Source organism: Ipomoea nil, unplaced genomic scaffold (assembly GCF_001879475.1).
Source record: "Ipomoea nil cultivar Tokyo-kokei standard unplaced genomic scaffold, Asagao_1.1 scaffold1576, whole genome shotgun sequence".
Classification (NCBI taxonomy): domain Eukaryota; kingdom Viridiplantae; phylum Streptophyta; class Magnoliopsida; order Solanales; family Convolvulaceae; genus Ipomoea; species Ipomoea nil.
In genome coordinates this window covers 2757450-2771815 of record NW_017618004.1, presented here as the reverse complement: position 1 = coordinate 2771815, position 14366 = coordinate 2757450, and the positions used below count along the sequence as shown (strand labels likewise).

Sequence of the window (14366 nt, the reverse complement as noted above, 5' to 3'; positions counted from 1 at the left end):
ACAATTTCAAAACTACAACTATAAAAGGAGATGAATATGTGAAGGAGCAAAAGTAACAAAGTTTTTACAAGTCTTACAAGAGCACAATAGAGAAAGAGAGAGGAGAATGCACAACAAGAGAAAATAGAGTATAATATCCAGTGTGCATATTCTAACCTCAAGAAGATTCACGTTGATTATTCTAAAACTCCCGCACTCAACAACAACACCATCTTTCAAGGAAGTTGGTAGCAGTTTGCAAGGGGACTTGGTGACAGACCTTTGGCAAGCTATGATAAGGCAGTGAAGGATATGAAGATGGTGCAACTGTTTTTTCCCAATCTCAATGATTGTTAAGTTGTGAAGGATAGAAAGACCGTGCGACTGTTTTCTATCTCAAAGATTGTCAAGTAGTAAAGGAAAAGGCGTCATTGTAATTTGATCCCCGTCTCAAGGATTGTCAAATACGGTATAAGCGGGGAGCTTCTGTCAACACTTTGTATTGAAAAAAATACTTAGTGAAATTCTTGAGTGAAAGAAGAAGAGTGGATGTAGGATGGGTTTGCCGAACCACTTCAAATTCTCTCTTGTATTTTACTTTTGCTATTATTTTTTTTTATATTATAAAGGAAAAGGGATACATTACATATACACTACTTGCCTCAAGTGAGGTTCAAACCTTACACCTTCCACTTAGGGGAGTAAGCCGATACCAGTGAACCACAAGCCACTTAGTACTTTTGCTATTATTATTACCGTGCAACTAACCCTCATAATTCTTATTTACATAAATACACAATTTACAAAACGCTACAACCACACATTTTAAGGAACTTTGAGACTTTCGATGCAAGAAAATTTACTACGATTGAAAACTTGAAAAATTATATTCAACTCCCTTCTAGACTTTTTAGCCGGTACCAACTCAATACAAGAAATCATTCCATATGTTTTTCCAATAAATAAATAAATTTATTACTCCAAAACCTGATGAGAGTTCAAGTAAAATTATCCGTTAAAATTTTAATTTCAATTTTAGTGAATAGTCTGGCTGGGCTGTTGTGTTAATTTTATAATTTTGATTTTATTTGTTTTGAAATTCAAAGTGTTGAGTCATCCCTCATCACGGTGTAGATCTCATTTTCCAATCAATTCTCACACACTCCTTGTTTGCTTGTATTGGGAGCAAGAGCAACCCCACATCAACTTCCATTGTTTTTCTCAAACTTCTTCACTTGCATTCTGAAGAAGAAGAAGAAGAAGAAAGAAATCTGGAATAGTTAGATTGCAGAAAATCCAAAATGAGTTCAGGAATCAAATCTTCAAAACCCTCTAAACCCCCAAACCAACCCACCACAGCACCTTTAAGATCTTCGACTTCTTCACTATCTTCCCACTTGGCAATGGTGGAGCTCAAGCAGCGAATCCTGACCTCGCTTTCCAAGCTCTCCGACCGCGACACCCACCAGATCGCCGTGGAGGACCTCGAGAAGATCATCCACACCCTCTCCCACGACGGCGTCCCCATGTTCCTCAACTGCCTCTACGACGCCGCCAATGACTCCAAGCCTGCCGTCAAGAAGGAGAGCCTCCGCCTCCTCGCCGTCCTCTGTGCCGCCCACGCCGATTCCACCGCCTCTCATTTGACCAAGATCATTGCGCATATCGTCAAGAGGCTCAAGGACTCCGATTCGGCCGTCAGGGACGCGTGCCGTGACGCCATTGGCTCTCTCTCCTCGCAGTACCTCAAGGGGGAGGCTGAAACCGGTGCTCTTGGCTCTGTTGTTTCCTTGTTTGTGAAGCCTCTGTTCGAGGCCATGGGCGAGAATAACAAGACTGTACAAGTCGGAGCTTCAATGTGTATGGCTAAAATGGTGGAATGTGCTTCCGACCCGCCTGTAGTGCCATTTCAGAAGCTTTGCCCACGGATCTGCAAGTACCTTAATAGTCCCAATTTCATGGCCAAGGCTTCGCTCTTGTCTGTTGTGTCAAGCTTATCTCAGGTTCATCCTTTCCTGTTTGCTCTAATTCAGTGTTTATTTTGAATCTAGTACCTGCTGCTAATCAGTGGATTCTAATCTGTGATAGCATCTGAAAACTATGTTGAATCTTGTAATGCTACTAAGGAGTATATATATTCTAATATGTGATAACATCTGAAAACTATGTTGAATCTCGTAATTGCTACTAAGGGCTAGATTCTAATATGTGATAGGATCTGAAAACTACAATGAATCTAGTAAATGCTAGTAAGTAGTACATTCTAGTCTGTGATAAGATCCAAAAACTATTCCAACTATATTCAATTTGAACCTGGTATGTTATGGTGTTTGTGGATTGCAATTGTCGGTATTTCTTTATACTGTTTATTTTAGCAAGCAAGCATTTTTCTTTAGAAAGTTGCTTTTGGAATTGTAAAAGTAGAAAGCATGTGCATTAGGTTTTTGGCTTTAGGTACAAGGTTGAAAGGTCGTTACCTCCTGAGTTTACTCCATACTAAAACCTGTGCCAAAGGATTACTTTGTAAATACTAGTTGTTCTTCCTCCTTTTACAAACCGAGTAGTATTTTTGGATCTGTTAAGATGCAAACTTTAGATTTTTAAAAGCAATGATAGGCTTATAGTGCTACATAGTAGCCCTTATACTAATATGTTAGTGCAGGTTGGAGCCATTGCACCACAAAATTTTGAATCATTAATGCGGAGCATACACGAATGCATTGGCAGCTCAGAGTGGGCAACTCGTAAGGCTGCAGCTGATACTTTAAGTGTCCTGGCATTGCATTCAAGCAACTTGGTAACTGATGGAGCTGCTTCAGTATTGACTGTGCTTGAAGCTTCTCGGTTTGATAAGGTACCATTCCACAAAAATTCGGTATAGGAGGCTGTTAGTAATTACATATCATATTTCACTGGCTCATTTGACCTTGCCTTTGCTTATATAGTCTACTGTAACGAAATTTAATGTGTTATTTCAAACTGCATGCCTATTCTGAAGCTTATATACATTTCAGACCTAATAATAGAAGGAAATCTTTGTGCATTTTAATGCTGACAGTTATTTGTTTTTATTTAGAGCACCATTCGAACATGTGCATTGCTAACCCATCTCATGTTATTGTGAGGCCTGGGAATACTGGCTAAATATCTGACACTCTTGCATTGATAACTTGATAGTTCAATCCTTTTATGAGAGCAATATATTCATATCATCTCTATTTTCCTCTGTGTTATGAGAAACTTGTTTATCAAACAAAAAGTGATTAGAGTGAGTTTTTCAGATAAAACCTGTTAGAGATAGTATGTTGGAGGCCTTGCAGCTATGGAAGAAAATTGCAGGAAAAGGAGATGGAGTTGCGGATGACCAAAAATCTGTATCTCATGGTAGTGTGATTGCATTATGATCTTGTTCCAAATGCTGTTTTTGTTTTTGTTATTGTTTTTTTTTCTTGGGTTTAAAAGCTTAAGCTTTGAATGCTGCTTCAGTTTGTAACATTTTGCATCTAATTTCTAACTATTTTATTGAACCAACCTTTTAGATGGTGAAATTTCTGAATCAGCTGATGTATCAGAGAACAAGGAGCTTCAGAATCGTGAGAGGCATGAGACTGTGGTTAAAGATTCTTCCAATAAAACTTCTCCTACTGATTCTTCTTCCAAAACCAAGGGTGGCAACATCTCTGAAAAAACTGTTGGGATATTGAAGAAAAAGGCTCCAGTTCTGAGTGATAAGGAGTTTAACCCAGAATTCTTCCAAAAACTAGAAACAAGGGGTTCAGGTGATTTACCTGTAGAAGTTGTTGTCCCTCGTCGATGTCTTAATGCATCAAATGTACAGAATGAGGAAGAGTCTGAGCCCAGTGACACCACGAAGGAAAGGATAAGGGGAAACAACCATCCAAATGACAGATATACTAATGCTGAGAAAGTCATTTCTGGAGCAAGTTGCAGAGAGCAAGATACACTTAATGGGATTGATCTAAGTCAAAGGGAGTCATCCAGCAGCCATGTTAGTTTTGCTAAAAGTGGGGGGCAGTCCGAGGGGTTTCTGAATAACAAAGGAAACTGGCTAGCTATTCAAAGGCAGTTGTTGCAACTCGAGAGGCAACAGGCTCACCTCATGAACATGTTGCAGGTATGGCCATTTAGTCTGCTGCTTCAAAAATGAATTCATTACCAGCTTTTCTTACCTGAAGTTTCTAGTGCAGGATTTCATGGGCGGGTCTCATAATAACATGGTGACTCTTGAGAACAGAGTTCGTGGTCTTGAAAGAGTTGTTGAAGACATGGCACAAGATTTATCAATATCTGCAGGTCGAAGAGGTAGTAATTTTATGATTGGATTCGAGGGGTCATCTAACAGGCCTTTAGGAAAATACAATGGCTTCCCAGAATATGGTGGTGGAAAACTAGTGACAGGTAGCGATGGTCGCATTCCTTTTGGAGACAGGTTTGTGCAATCTGATGGTATTCCTTCAGGGATAAGGGGAAGGGGTCCGCCTTGGAGATCTGAAGTTACTGATGCTAGGGACTTTCATACATATGGTAAGAATGTGTACAACATGGGCTCTAGGAGAGGTGTGGCTGGTTCATTGGATGGCAGGTCACCTAAATCTGAAAATGAGACTGATCAGGTGGGTAGCAGAAGAGCTTGGGACAAGGGAGCCCTACCTTTTGGGTTTGGTGAGGGACCTTCCGCAAGAAGTGTCTGGCGAGCTTCAAAGGACGAAGCAACTTTGGAAGCAATACGTGTTGCTGGTGACGACAGTGGAACTGCTCGAGGTGCCAGAGTACCTATTCCCGAATTAACTGCTGAAGCATTAGGTGATGGTAATATTGTCCAAGAACGTGATCCAGTCTGGATTTCTTGGAGCAATGCCATGGATGCACTCGTTGCGGGTGATGCAGATTCAGCTTTTGCTGAAGTTTTATCTACTGGGGATGACCTCCTGCTTGTAAAGCTAATGGATAGATCTGGTCCCGTGATTGACCAAATGTCTAATGAGGTAGTAAGTGAGGTTGTGCATGCAGTTGCTCAGTTTCTGATGGAACAAAACTTGTTGGACATCTGCTTATCTTGGGTTCAGCAGGTATGAACTTTACCAACTAATATAACTACTTCCTCTAATCCTCTAATGATATAAAGGAACCATATGAACCAAATGAGCAAAGTATTATGATATCTGAATCTGGCTGGGCTCATTACTCAAAGTTGACGTGAAATTAACTGAACTAAATTTGAGTTTTTGGCAAGCTGAGCCCGAATAGCTTTATTTGCTTACACCCAGTGTTGCAAAAATCGGGCCTAGGCGCCCGCCTAGGCGCTCTAGGCGCCGATTAATCGCTCTAGGCGCCCTAGGCGGTCCCCAAGCGCCTAGCGATTTTTTCAACCTTGCTTACACCCCTAGTTATTATGTTGAACATGTGTCACAATAGGTAAAGGGCGTTGATTAGCTATAATCGCTTACGTCCCTAGTTGTTCTTGTCATTTGAACCCGTGTCCAATACGTAATCATTTAAAGGACGTTCTTTTACTGTGAATTCAAGCAAAGTGATGGTTGGTTTTATTTGTATCCCTTCTCAGCTAGTAGATATTGCAGTAGAGCATGGGCCTGATGTCCTGGGTCTCCCGGACGAAGTGAAAAAGGAACTCGTGTTGAATTTGCACGATGTCTCTTCATCAGTCGAGTTGCCCGAGGATTGGGAAGGCGCAACGCCCGATCAACTCTTGTTGCAGCTGGCTGCGGCCTGGGAAATCGATCTGCAAAAGCTGGAGAAGTAGGGGTAAGTAGTTAAGTTAACCTTGTTTGGCCTGTTTGAAGTAACAACCTCTAAAATGTACACAAATTCACCCACTTTTTGTTGTTAATGTTTCCTATGATTTGTAGTTTGGACAATAGTAGGTATTTGTAATTAGAGTATTCTATTCTATTTTTCATTTTGATGCTGATTGTTGGTTGGCTTCTATATGGAATTGTGTTGAACTTATACAAGATTTATCCCTAAACTATAAGATTTTGTTGCATAAAGTTAAAACCTTGATTTTGTACTTTAGATTAATAAAAATGCTATTTCTTCCTACATTACTTACTCGTATACTTATGAACTGATCCATCTCACCATGAGTTAATAAAGATAATAATCAAATGTAAAATACAATAACACGTCATAGTGAATATTACATGACAATTTTTGTAGGGGATGTAACATTGTTAATAGATTATATAAAAAATGTAAAAATGCGCACACATAATATGGCATCAAACGCCTTTGGAGTTTGGAATCATAACATTAAATTAAAATGCTAGATTTAACAAATTAAAATTGTATTAGAAAGATTAAAAATTGTGCAGAATAAAGAACAACAAAGAATGACAGAGGGACAACACTAGTTAAGTTGGTTAGCTTGTTAATTTGATAATTACAAGATTACAAATTTGACTTTCAGTGACTCAGTGAAAGCGGCCTATTGACTTTCTAGATTTGAGCTGGTTTGAGCAACCTTATGAACCTTTGCTGGATTTACGCAGTGCACACCTCGAATAGTGGATGTGGTTTCCTTGTCACTCAAGGAAGAATGGCAAGCAGAATTCATTAATTTCATATTAAATTCAAAAAGTTTCTACAATTTGTTTAATATCTGAGAGACTAAATTGTTCAAGCCCATGATCAAATTTTCCTTCGTATTAAAGCAAGCCAATTCTCAAGATTCCTAATCCTCTTCTCAAGATCCATCCCAGGAATCTTGGAGGTACCTACACTACAATCTCTGCTGTCAAAACCAGTAGGTCTATTCCCAGATAGATCATCTTCATCTTCATCTTCAAGTTGCCCCTTTTCTTGAACCTTTGATATATGCACCAGATCTTTGCTTCTGCCATTTTTCACATTGCACCTATTTACATCTTCAGCTATACCTTTAGATACATCTCCTTCTTGTTGTTCTTCTGGCTGCTTCTCTGCAGGCTCAATATGGATGCTAGTTTTTCCAGGATTTGATACAAGTTGAGCTAGAGTGATGTGGTCATCTGCTTCAATTGGATCATCATCTTCTGATTTCAACACTTTCCCATCCGAAATCTTGCAGCTTTTCCTCTTAACAACAGCCTTAACGCCAACCCTTTTCGGGGCTGATTCCTCCCGCCACTGCAGGTACCGAAAGGTAACGTCTGACTCAAACAACCGCGGTGGCAAGTACAGTTTAGTGTCCAAGACTGGCCTCGTGTAAAACTCCCAAGCAGTTTCGGAGGATCTGTCAGCCCGCCCTACGTGCCCTGGAACGTCCTGATCCATGCCAAACTGCATTGCCACGCGGTGTGGGAGGTACTGCTCTATACAATTCTCCATCCCCACGAGCTCGCTTGCTCTCAAGCACCTCACAAGTGCCTCTAACTCTTCGTCCAAACCATCATCCCCAACCGATATCCAGCATTCTTGTTCCTTGTAAAGTCTCGAGCTTTTGGCCCCCGCCCCCAAGGTATATGGCCGCCAACAGAAATCATCCCGAGCAGAATCTATAGCCAACACGACGTCCTTAGCCTCCATTTTCACCTCATCCCATCTCGCGAATCTTGGCTTATCATGTCCAAGAACAGAATTGGGATTTGGCCGTAAAGATGGAAACCTCTCCCATGCCCATACTTGCACGAGTTGAAACGGGGCTGAAATCATGACTTGATTGACTTCCCTCATTAATCCCAGATTCTGATAAATGCTGGACAAAACAGCAGGCCCGAGGGCAATTCTATTTCCTCTGCTCAACCAGATCGCAATGTCCAAAACCTTTGTGCCTATGGTTTCATTGGGGAAAACAAACTTTTCTAACCATAGAACTAGGAAAGCTTCATGCTCAACTTCACTCCCACTGCCAATGAACTTAGCAATCCAAGAACCATGGGTGACTTTCTTAGAACAAGTTTTGTATATCTCTGATCTTGCTTTGAGCAATTTACGTTTGATCTCTACCCATTCTCTATCCCCTAAAGGGCTTAAATCCGGGTCAACACAATCACCCAAAACAGAGAAACCTCCCAGCACAATCATGTCCTCCAATGTGAGAGTAGCTTCTCCCCATGGAAACAAAAACGTTTTAGTCTCCGGGCTCCATTTTCCGGCGAGGCCAAGAATAAGAGCGTCGTTCCGGAGGATTATATACGTCGAATTCATCACCGCGTCATAGATTCCGGCTTTCTTCCACGCGGATTCGTGCAAATATCGCATTTCTTCGACCCATTTTCCCCAATCCTTGAGTGCGCTATTCTTCCACCCACGGAAGGTGAGCTTGGGCGGCCGTTCCCGGCCGCCGGTGGCCGTGTTTTGGCGAGGAAGTAGGGGGAGGGGGTTATGAATGGAGGTAATTGAGGGGTTTAGGAAATGGGCAGTTCTAAGAGTTGGTTTTCCACCCGTGGGTGAGACCATTAGCTCTTCTCTTTCCTCCATGATCAAACCTTGCGAAGAGTTTGCCATTGTTGTGGAAATGAAAGATTTTCCTTTTTTTTTTTGAAAATGAACGCTAAGGTGTTTTGATCGAGGTGTAATAGAGTACATTTATTATGTGTACTTCTACATTTTGTTTTATTTTATATTTTATATTTGATTTGATATAACGTCTTCATATCAATAATTGTGTTAAGAATCTGATATTGATCTTATATTGTAATTGTGTTGCATGGCAAATTATAACACACCCTAGAGCACTATTAACTATGTTACATGTAGTATATGTTTATATATATTTTCTCAACTTACTAAAACCCAAGGCTTGCGAATCCATGACCCTTCCCACTTGGGAGAGTCACTTTATGCCGCTTGACTAGAAGGTCTTTGGCATAGTGGCAACAAATCTGTATTGTGTTGCATGGCAAATTAAAAGACACCCGATAATGTTAATACTAAATCTACAAATCTGAAAAACTCTAAGAATTGTAGAATTTAGTGTTCAAGTTTGCATAGTAAAGTTAGTGATAATTATGAAAATGTCATCGCATCTTCTTTTTTTAAAAAAAAAAAAAATTGATCTGATCGATCTGATTTTTCTACGTGTAAGGTTGAGATCCGTTTTTTTTCCTCTTATACAAACTTTTTTTTTCCTCTTATGAAGGGCTTCCCGTGCGGTTGGACGCACATTAAGCATTAAACGACGCACTTTAGTAAAGAGCACGCGCACATTAAGCACACAAACAAAACACTTTAAGAACACAAACACACGCACCTTAAGCACAAATCTCACGCACCTTAAGCACAAAACTCACGCATCTTAAGCACAAAACACATGCACCTTAAGTTTCAATAACTACTCATATTAATCACAAAACTCATGCACCTTAAGCACAATACTCACACACATTAAGTACAAAACTCACGCACCTTAAGCACAAAACTCATGCACCTTAAGTTTCAACAACTACTCACATTAAGTACACACCCACGCAGCTTAAGCACAAAATTCACGCACCTTAAGCACAAGCCTCACGCACTTTAAGTACAAAACTCACGCACATTACTCACCGCACAACCACACGAGAACTTAATTATATATATATTAAAAGGTGAACCTTATTGTAATGAACTTTTACATTTAATTTGACACATTGAATACACTTAGTAATATCTATTGATGGGTGTACTTCATATTGTTGCAAGGTCTACTCTAAAAATAACCATACCTACTAAATTATAAAGTTAACTTTGAAATCAAATTAAAAAAATAATAATAATAATAATCATGTTTTAAAAAAACATAATTGTTGTATTGCAGGTTTGTTTGCAGGCCTTTAGCTCGCGAAGAACAATAATAACAGGTAGGCTTGTGCATAAACCGACCCACCCGAAAAACCCGACCGACCCGAACCCGAATATATGCACTTGGGTGGAATCCGAGCCCGAATTAGCATACCCGAACCGTTCACACGCCACGTAGCCGGTTAGAACGAGGCGGGTTGGGGGTTATAAAATTCCCCCGAACCCGTCCGACAACCCGAATTAGGGTAAGACTGCGTATACCCTAAGGCATACGACGTCGTGTAAGCGGTGTATATATGTTGCCTTTGGAGGAAACCCTACTCATTTCCGCAGCTTCCTCGTCTTTCTTCTGACTTCTGAGAACTCTCTAGAGTCGTTCTCTGAACTTCTCTCGTGAGTCTCGTCTTTCTTCTCTGAAATCTGAAACCCTAGTTAGTTCTTACTTCTTTCTTCTCCAAATCTCTGACTCTGTGAGACTCTGAGTCTCTGAGTTCTCTCGTTCTCTCTGAGTTTGAGTCTCCGGTGGAAGCTAGCTAATATTGTTCGGTAGAAGTCCTATTCTAGAGTCTGGACGACCTGTAGCCGGTGCGGTGGATTGTAGATTGCTGTCACGGTCTCACGGATTTGAAGTCCTTTGTTCTCGGGGGTTTGATTTGGAGAAACGAAGTAATCTCTAAACCCTAATCTTAGACATACTTAGATTATACTCTTATATATTGTGATACGTTGTTGTTATTTGTGATTCTATGATTCTGATGACTGTGACAAAGTGAATCTGTTGAGAAGTTCCGGATTGCATGTCACTTGTCCCTTATTTGTGAATTTTTGATCCTTTGATTAGGGCTTCTATGATTCTGATGACTGTGACAATGTGAATCTGTTGAGAAGTTCCGGATTGCATGTCACTTGTCCCTTATTTGTGAATTTTTGATCCTTTGAATAGGGTTTCTATGATTATATGGACTGTGACATTTTAGAATCACTTAGTTGTGATTGTTTGTGGAAGCCCCTAAGTCCCTTACACTTGTTGATTATACTTTGTCTGTATTGTTTGTGGAAGCCCCTAAGTCCCTAACCCTTGTTGGCTGTTGGATGTTGCCTGTGTTGGTGAAAATGGTGGAAGCCCCAATTGTAACTACGAATTGTGAAATCCAGTAAAATGATGAATGTAAACTTCAGGCTTTCACCATCCTGATTTCTGGATTTCTTTGTCACTTTGTGTGATTAATGTGATACTGTGATTGTATCCATGTATGCCTGTATGTTACTATGTTTATAACTTATAAGTTATAAGTTTATGGATGTATGACCCTTAATAGTTAATTCCTTAAAGTCCCAATTATGAAATTTAGAAAAATGATGAAGTTAGGAACTGCCTGTCTTCTGATTCTGGATTTCTCTAATTCTGACATTCTTTGAAATGGTTCCCACTGTACTGATAGTATTCCATTTCTTTAGATGGAAAATATCATAGAGTCTGGTAGTCAACCTTCCAACTCTTCACTTCATAGATCTACAGTGGTGGAAGCTCAGACTGTTGAGATAAATAATGATCAACAGAATGTGCAACCTACTGCTGCGGTTCTTCCGAAGAAAAGGAAGGTAGTTGAATCCAGATCTCCTGTGTGGGATCATTTTGAAAAGATTGTTGATGAGAATAATGTTACTGTTGAGGGCAAGTGTATATATTGTGCCAAAATATATAAATGTGAGACCAAAAAACATGGTACTTCATCATTGAGAACCCACATGTTTAACTGTCTTAAAAACCCTCACTCAAAAGACACAAGGCAATCACTTCTGACCTTTCAAGCTGTTACCAATTCTGATGCATCTCCTGCTACTGTTGGTGAGTTAGGAACTTGGGTCTTTAATCAAGAAGCTATTAGGAAGGCCTTAGTTGAAATGATTATAATAGATGAACTCCCTTTTAGATTTGTTGAAGGTCCTGGATTTAGGAAGTTCATTCTGGTATGTTGTCCTAGGTTTAAGATTCCATCAAGATGGACAATTAGTAGGGATATCAATTTGATTTATGAAGAGGAAAGGCTCAAGTTGAAGTGCATGTTTAGGGGAAACACTCAAAGAGTCAGTATTACTACTGACACTTGGATTTCTATTCAGAGAATTAACTACATGGTAGTTATTGCTCACTTTATAGATGAAGAGTGGAGGCTAAATAAAAAAATTATTTCATTTGTCCCTGTCACATCACACAAAGGTGAGTCTGTTGCAAAATCCCTTGAAAACTGTTTGCTGGATTGGGGTATTAGAAATGTCTACACTATTACAGTGGACAATGCATCATCAAATGACACTGCCCTAGGTTTTTTAAAAAAGAAATTGATGTCTTAGGGAACATCTACTGTGAAGGGCAAGTACATTCACATGAGATGCATTGCCCATATTTTGAATTTAGTTGTGCAAGATGGGCTAAAACAGTGTGATGATTCTGTGAAGAAGGTTAGGGATGCTGTAAGGTATGTGAGAAGTTCACCTGCTAGACTTAAGAAATTTAAGGACTTGTCTAAATGGCTTGGGATTGAAAAGAAATCTTCTCTGTGTCTAGATGTTCCAACCAGATGGAACTCTACATATCTTATGTTACAATCTGCAGTATTTTATGAGAAAGTGTTTTATTCACTTGAAGAAAGTGATTCTTCCTTCAAATCAGATTTGGGTGATTCTATTCCTAACTTTCTTGATTGGGAGTCTGTGAAGAGTTTGGTGAATCTGTTGAAGTGTTTTTATGATATGACAATAAGAATTTCAGGTTCTTTATATGTCACATCTAACACTTTTTTTTTCTAAAATTTCTGATTTATATTGCCTATTGAATGGAATGGTGGAAGCTGGTGGTTCTGTGAAATTGATGGGGGAAACTATGAAGGTTAAATTTGAAAAGTATTGGGGGGATATAGATAAGATGAACTTGATGATATTCTTTGCAAACATTCTTGACCCTAGGGACAAATTAGAGTACATGCCAGCACAGATCTTACACATGTATGGTGAGTTAAAAGGTAAAACCTACTATGAGAAAGTGGTTGCAGCTTTTACGGAGTTGTTTGATGATTATGCTGCCTCTGTTGTCCCTATTGCTCCTGTGATTCCTTCTACTGTTGTCCCTACTGTTTCTGTCATCTCTTTTACTGATTCTTCACAGTCTAATGTTTGGAATCCCCAGGGTTTGTTAAAGTCCCAGATTAAGAAACAAAGAATGGAGAGTGGGGGAAAGAAAAAAACTGAGTTGGAAATTTACCTTGCTGAGGCATTAGTTGAAGAAGAATCTTCTTTTGACATACTTAGATGGTGGAAGCTGAATGCTGAAAGATTTCCTATCCTTTCAAAAGTAGCTAGGGATGTCTTAGCTATACCAATATCCACTGTTGCCTCAGAATCTGCTTTCAGTACATCGGGGAGGGTTTTAGATCCTTTTAGGAGTTCTTTAACTCCTAAAATTGTGGAAGCTCTGGTTTGTACTCAGGATTGGCTTAGACTGCCTAATACCCCCATATCAATTGAGGAAAATCTGGAGGAATTGGAGAGATTTGAACAAGGTAACATACTAACACTTAACTTTCCTGCATTTTCTATTTACTTTTATTTTAAACTTGTCCTTGTATTTGCAGAATTGGGTGCTGATGGTGGGAGTGGAGCTGGGAGGATTGGTGGTTCTACACTTCCTACGATTCCTGTAATGTTATGCTTTATACTTTATACTACTTTATATTCTTGCATTAATGTAATCTGTATACTGTATTACTCGTGACTCATGAGGCTTGGTAACTAATTAGTAATTAGTTGCTGCCTAGTTGTCCAGTTGTCCTAATGAGGCTTGGTAACTTACTAACTTGTTGGTTGCTGCCCTTGGACCTTGGTGCACTGGACAGTGCCACAGTGGTATAACTGTTAGTTGGTAAGTTTGTTGTTGGACTCAAGGGTGCTGGTAATGTATCATTGTATTATGTATTTATGACTTTAAATAATTTAACTATTTGTTATGGCGATGATGAAAGCTTCCACCAATGATCTGAAATAAGGGATTAAGCTGGTATGTTGCTCTATCCTCATGGGGATGTTGTAGCAATTTGCCTTTAATCCTAACTTTGATATGGACAAAAAGCTTACTGAGTCAATGTTTAATATCTTATTTTCTACCTTTTATAGTTTTATAACTTATTTTGTTTTTGCTAATTCATCTTAAGTTTTGAGTATTGACAGGAAGAAGAAGAACAGTAGGCTAGAGCTAAAGTAGGAACTACTGAGCAATCTGAGCTAGGAACTTGGATATTTTTTGAATTACTGTAATTTTGGTAATTTGGTGCAATGGTGGTTGCTGCAGTGTTTTTTAGAAATTGGCTACTTTTACAGTTTTACATTTTGTATAAGCAAATTCATAATTGCCCTTGCCCATTTGACTTTTTGGAGTCTAACGGTCTAAGTACTAGTTGTCTAGTTTAGTAGCTTTACATGTAGTTTGTGCACAGTGCACTACATGTTTTTGTAAATTTTTTCAGTTTTACTTAATTTTTACACGTTTTAGTCAATTATTTAATTTTATTTTTATATTTTAAATATCCGAGATGCATTCGGATATCCGACCGACCCGTCCTCAACCGAAATCCTATAAAACCGAAAAGATT

The 14366-nt window shown here is 39.3% G+C and overlaps 3 protein-coding genes across 3 annotated transcripts; 2 read left to right on the top strand and 1 right to left on the bottom strand.

The window, feature by feature from the left end:
• The first annotated feature begins 1095 nt into the window (after nt 1–1095).
• On the top strand, nt 1096–6015 carry LOC109190529 (microtubule-associated protein TORTIFOLIA1). The gene is made up of 6 exons (XM_019341024.1): nt 1096–1982; nt 2642–2833; nt 3261–3363; nt 3519–4114; nt 4188–5069; nt 5564–6015. Exons 1-6 carry the CDS (start codon nt 1281–1283, stop codon nt 5759–5761), a joined length of 2673 nt encoding a protein of 890 aa, XP_019196569.1. The 5' UTR covers nt 1096–1280; the 3' UTR covers nt 5762–6015.
• Nucleotides 6016–6648: 633 nt separating this feature from the next.
• Nucleotides 6649–8445, bottom strand: LOC109190323. Its single transcript, XM_019340791.1, has one exon. It carries the CDS (start codon nt 8443–8445, stop codon nt 6649–6651), a length of 1797 nt encoding a protein of 598 aa, XP_019196336.1.
• Nucleotides 8446–11178: 2733 nt separating this feature from the next.
• On the top strand, nt 11179–13962 carry LOC109190321 (zinc finger BED domain-containing protein RICESLEEPER 2-like). The gene is made up of 5 exons (XM_019340790.1): nt 11179–12046; nt 12140–12493; nt 12573–13280; nt 13353–13465; nt 13945–13962. The coding sequence occupies exons 1-5, from the start codon at nt 11179–11181 to the stop codon at nt 13960–13962; spliced, it is 2061 nt and encodes a 686-aa protein (XP_019196335.1).
• Nucleotides 13963–14366: the final 404 nt, after the last annotated feature.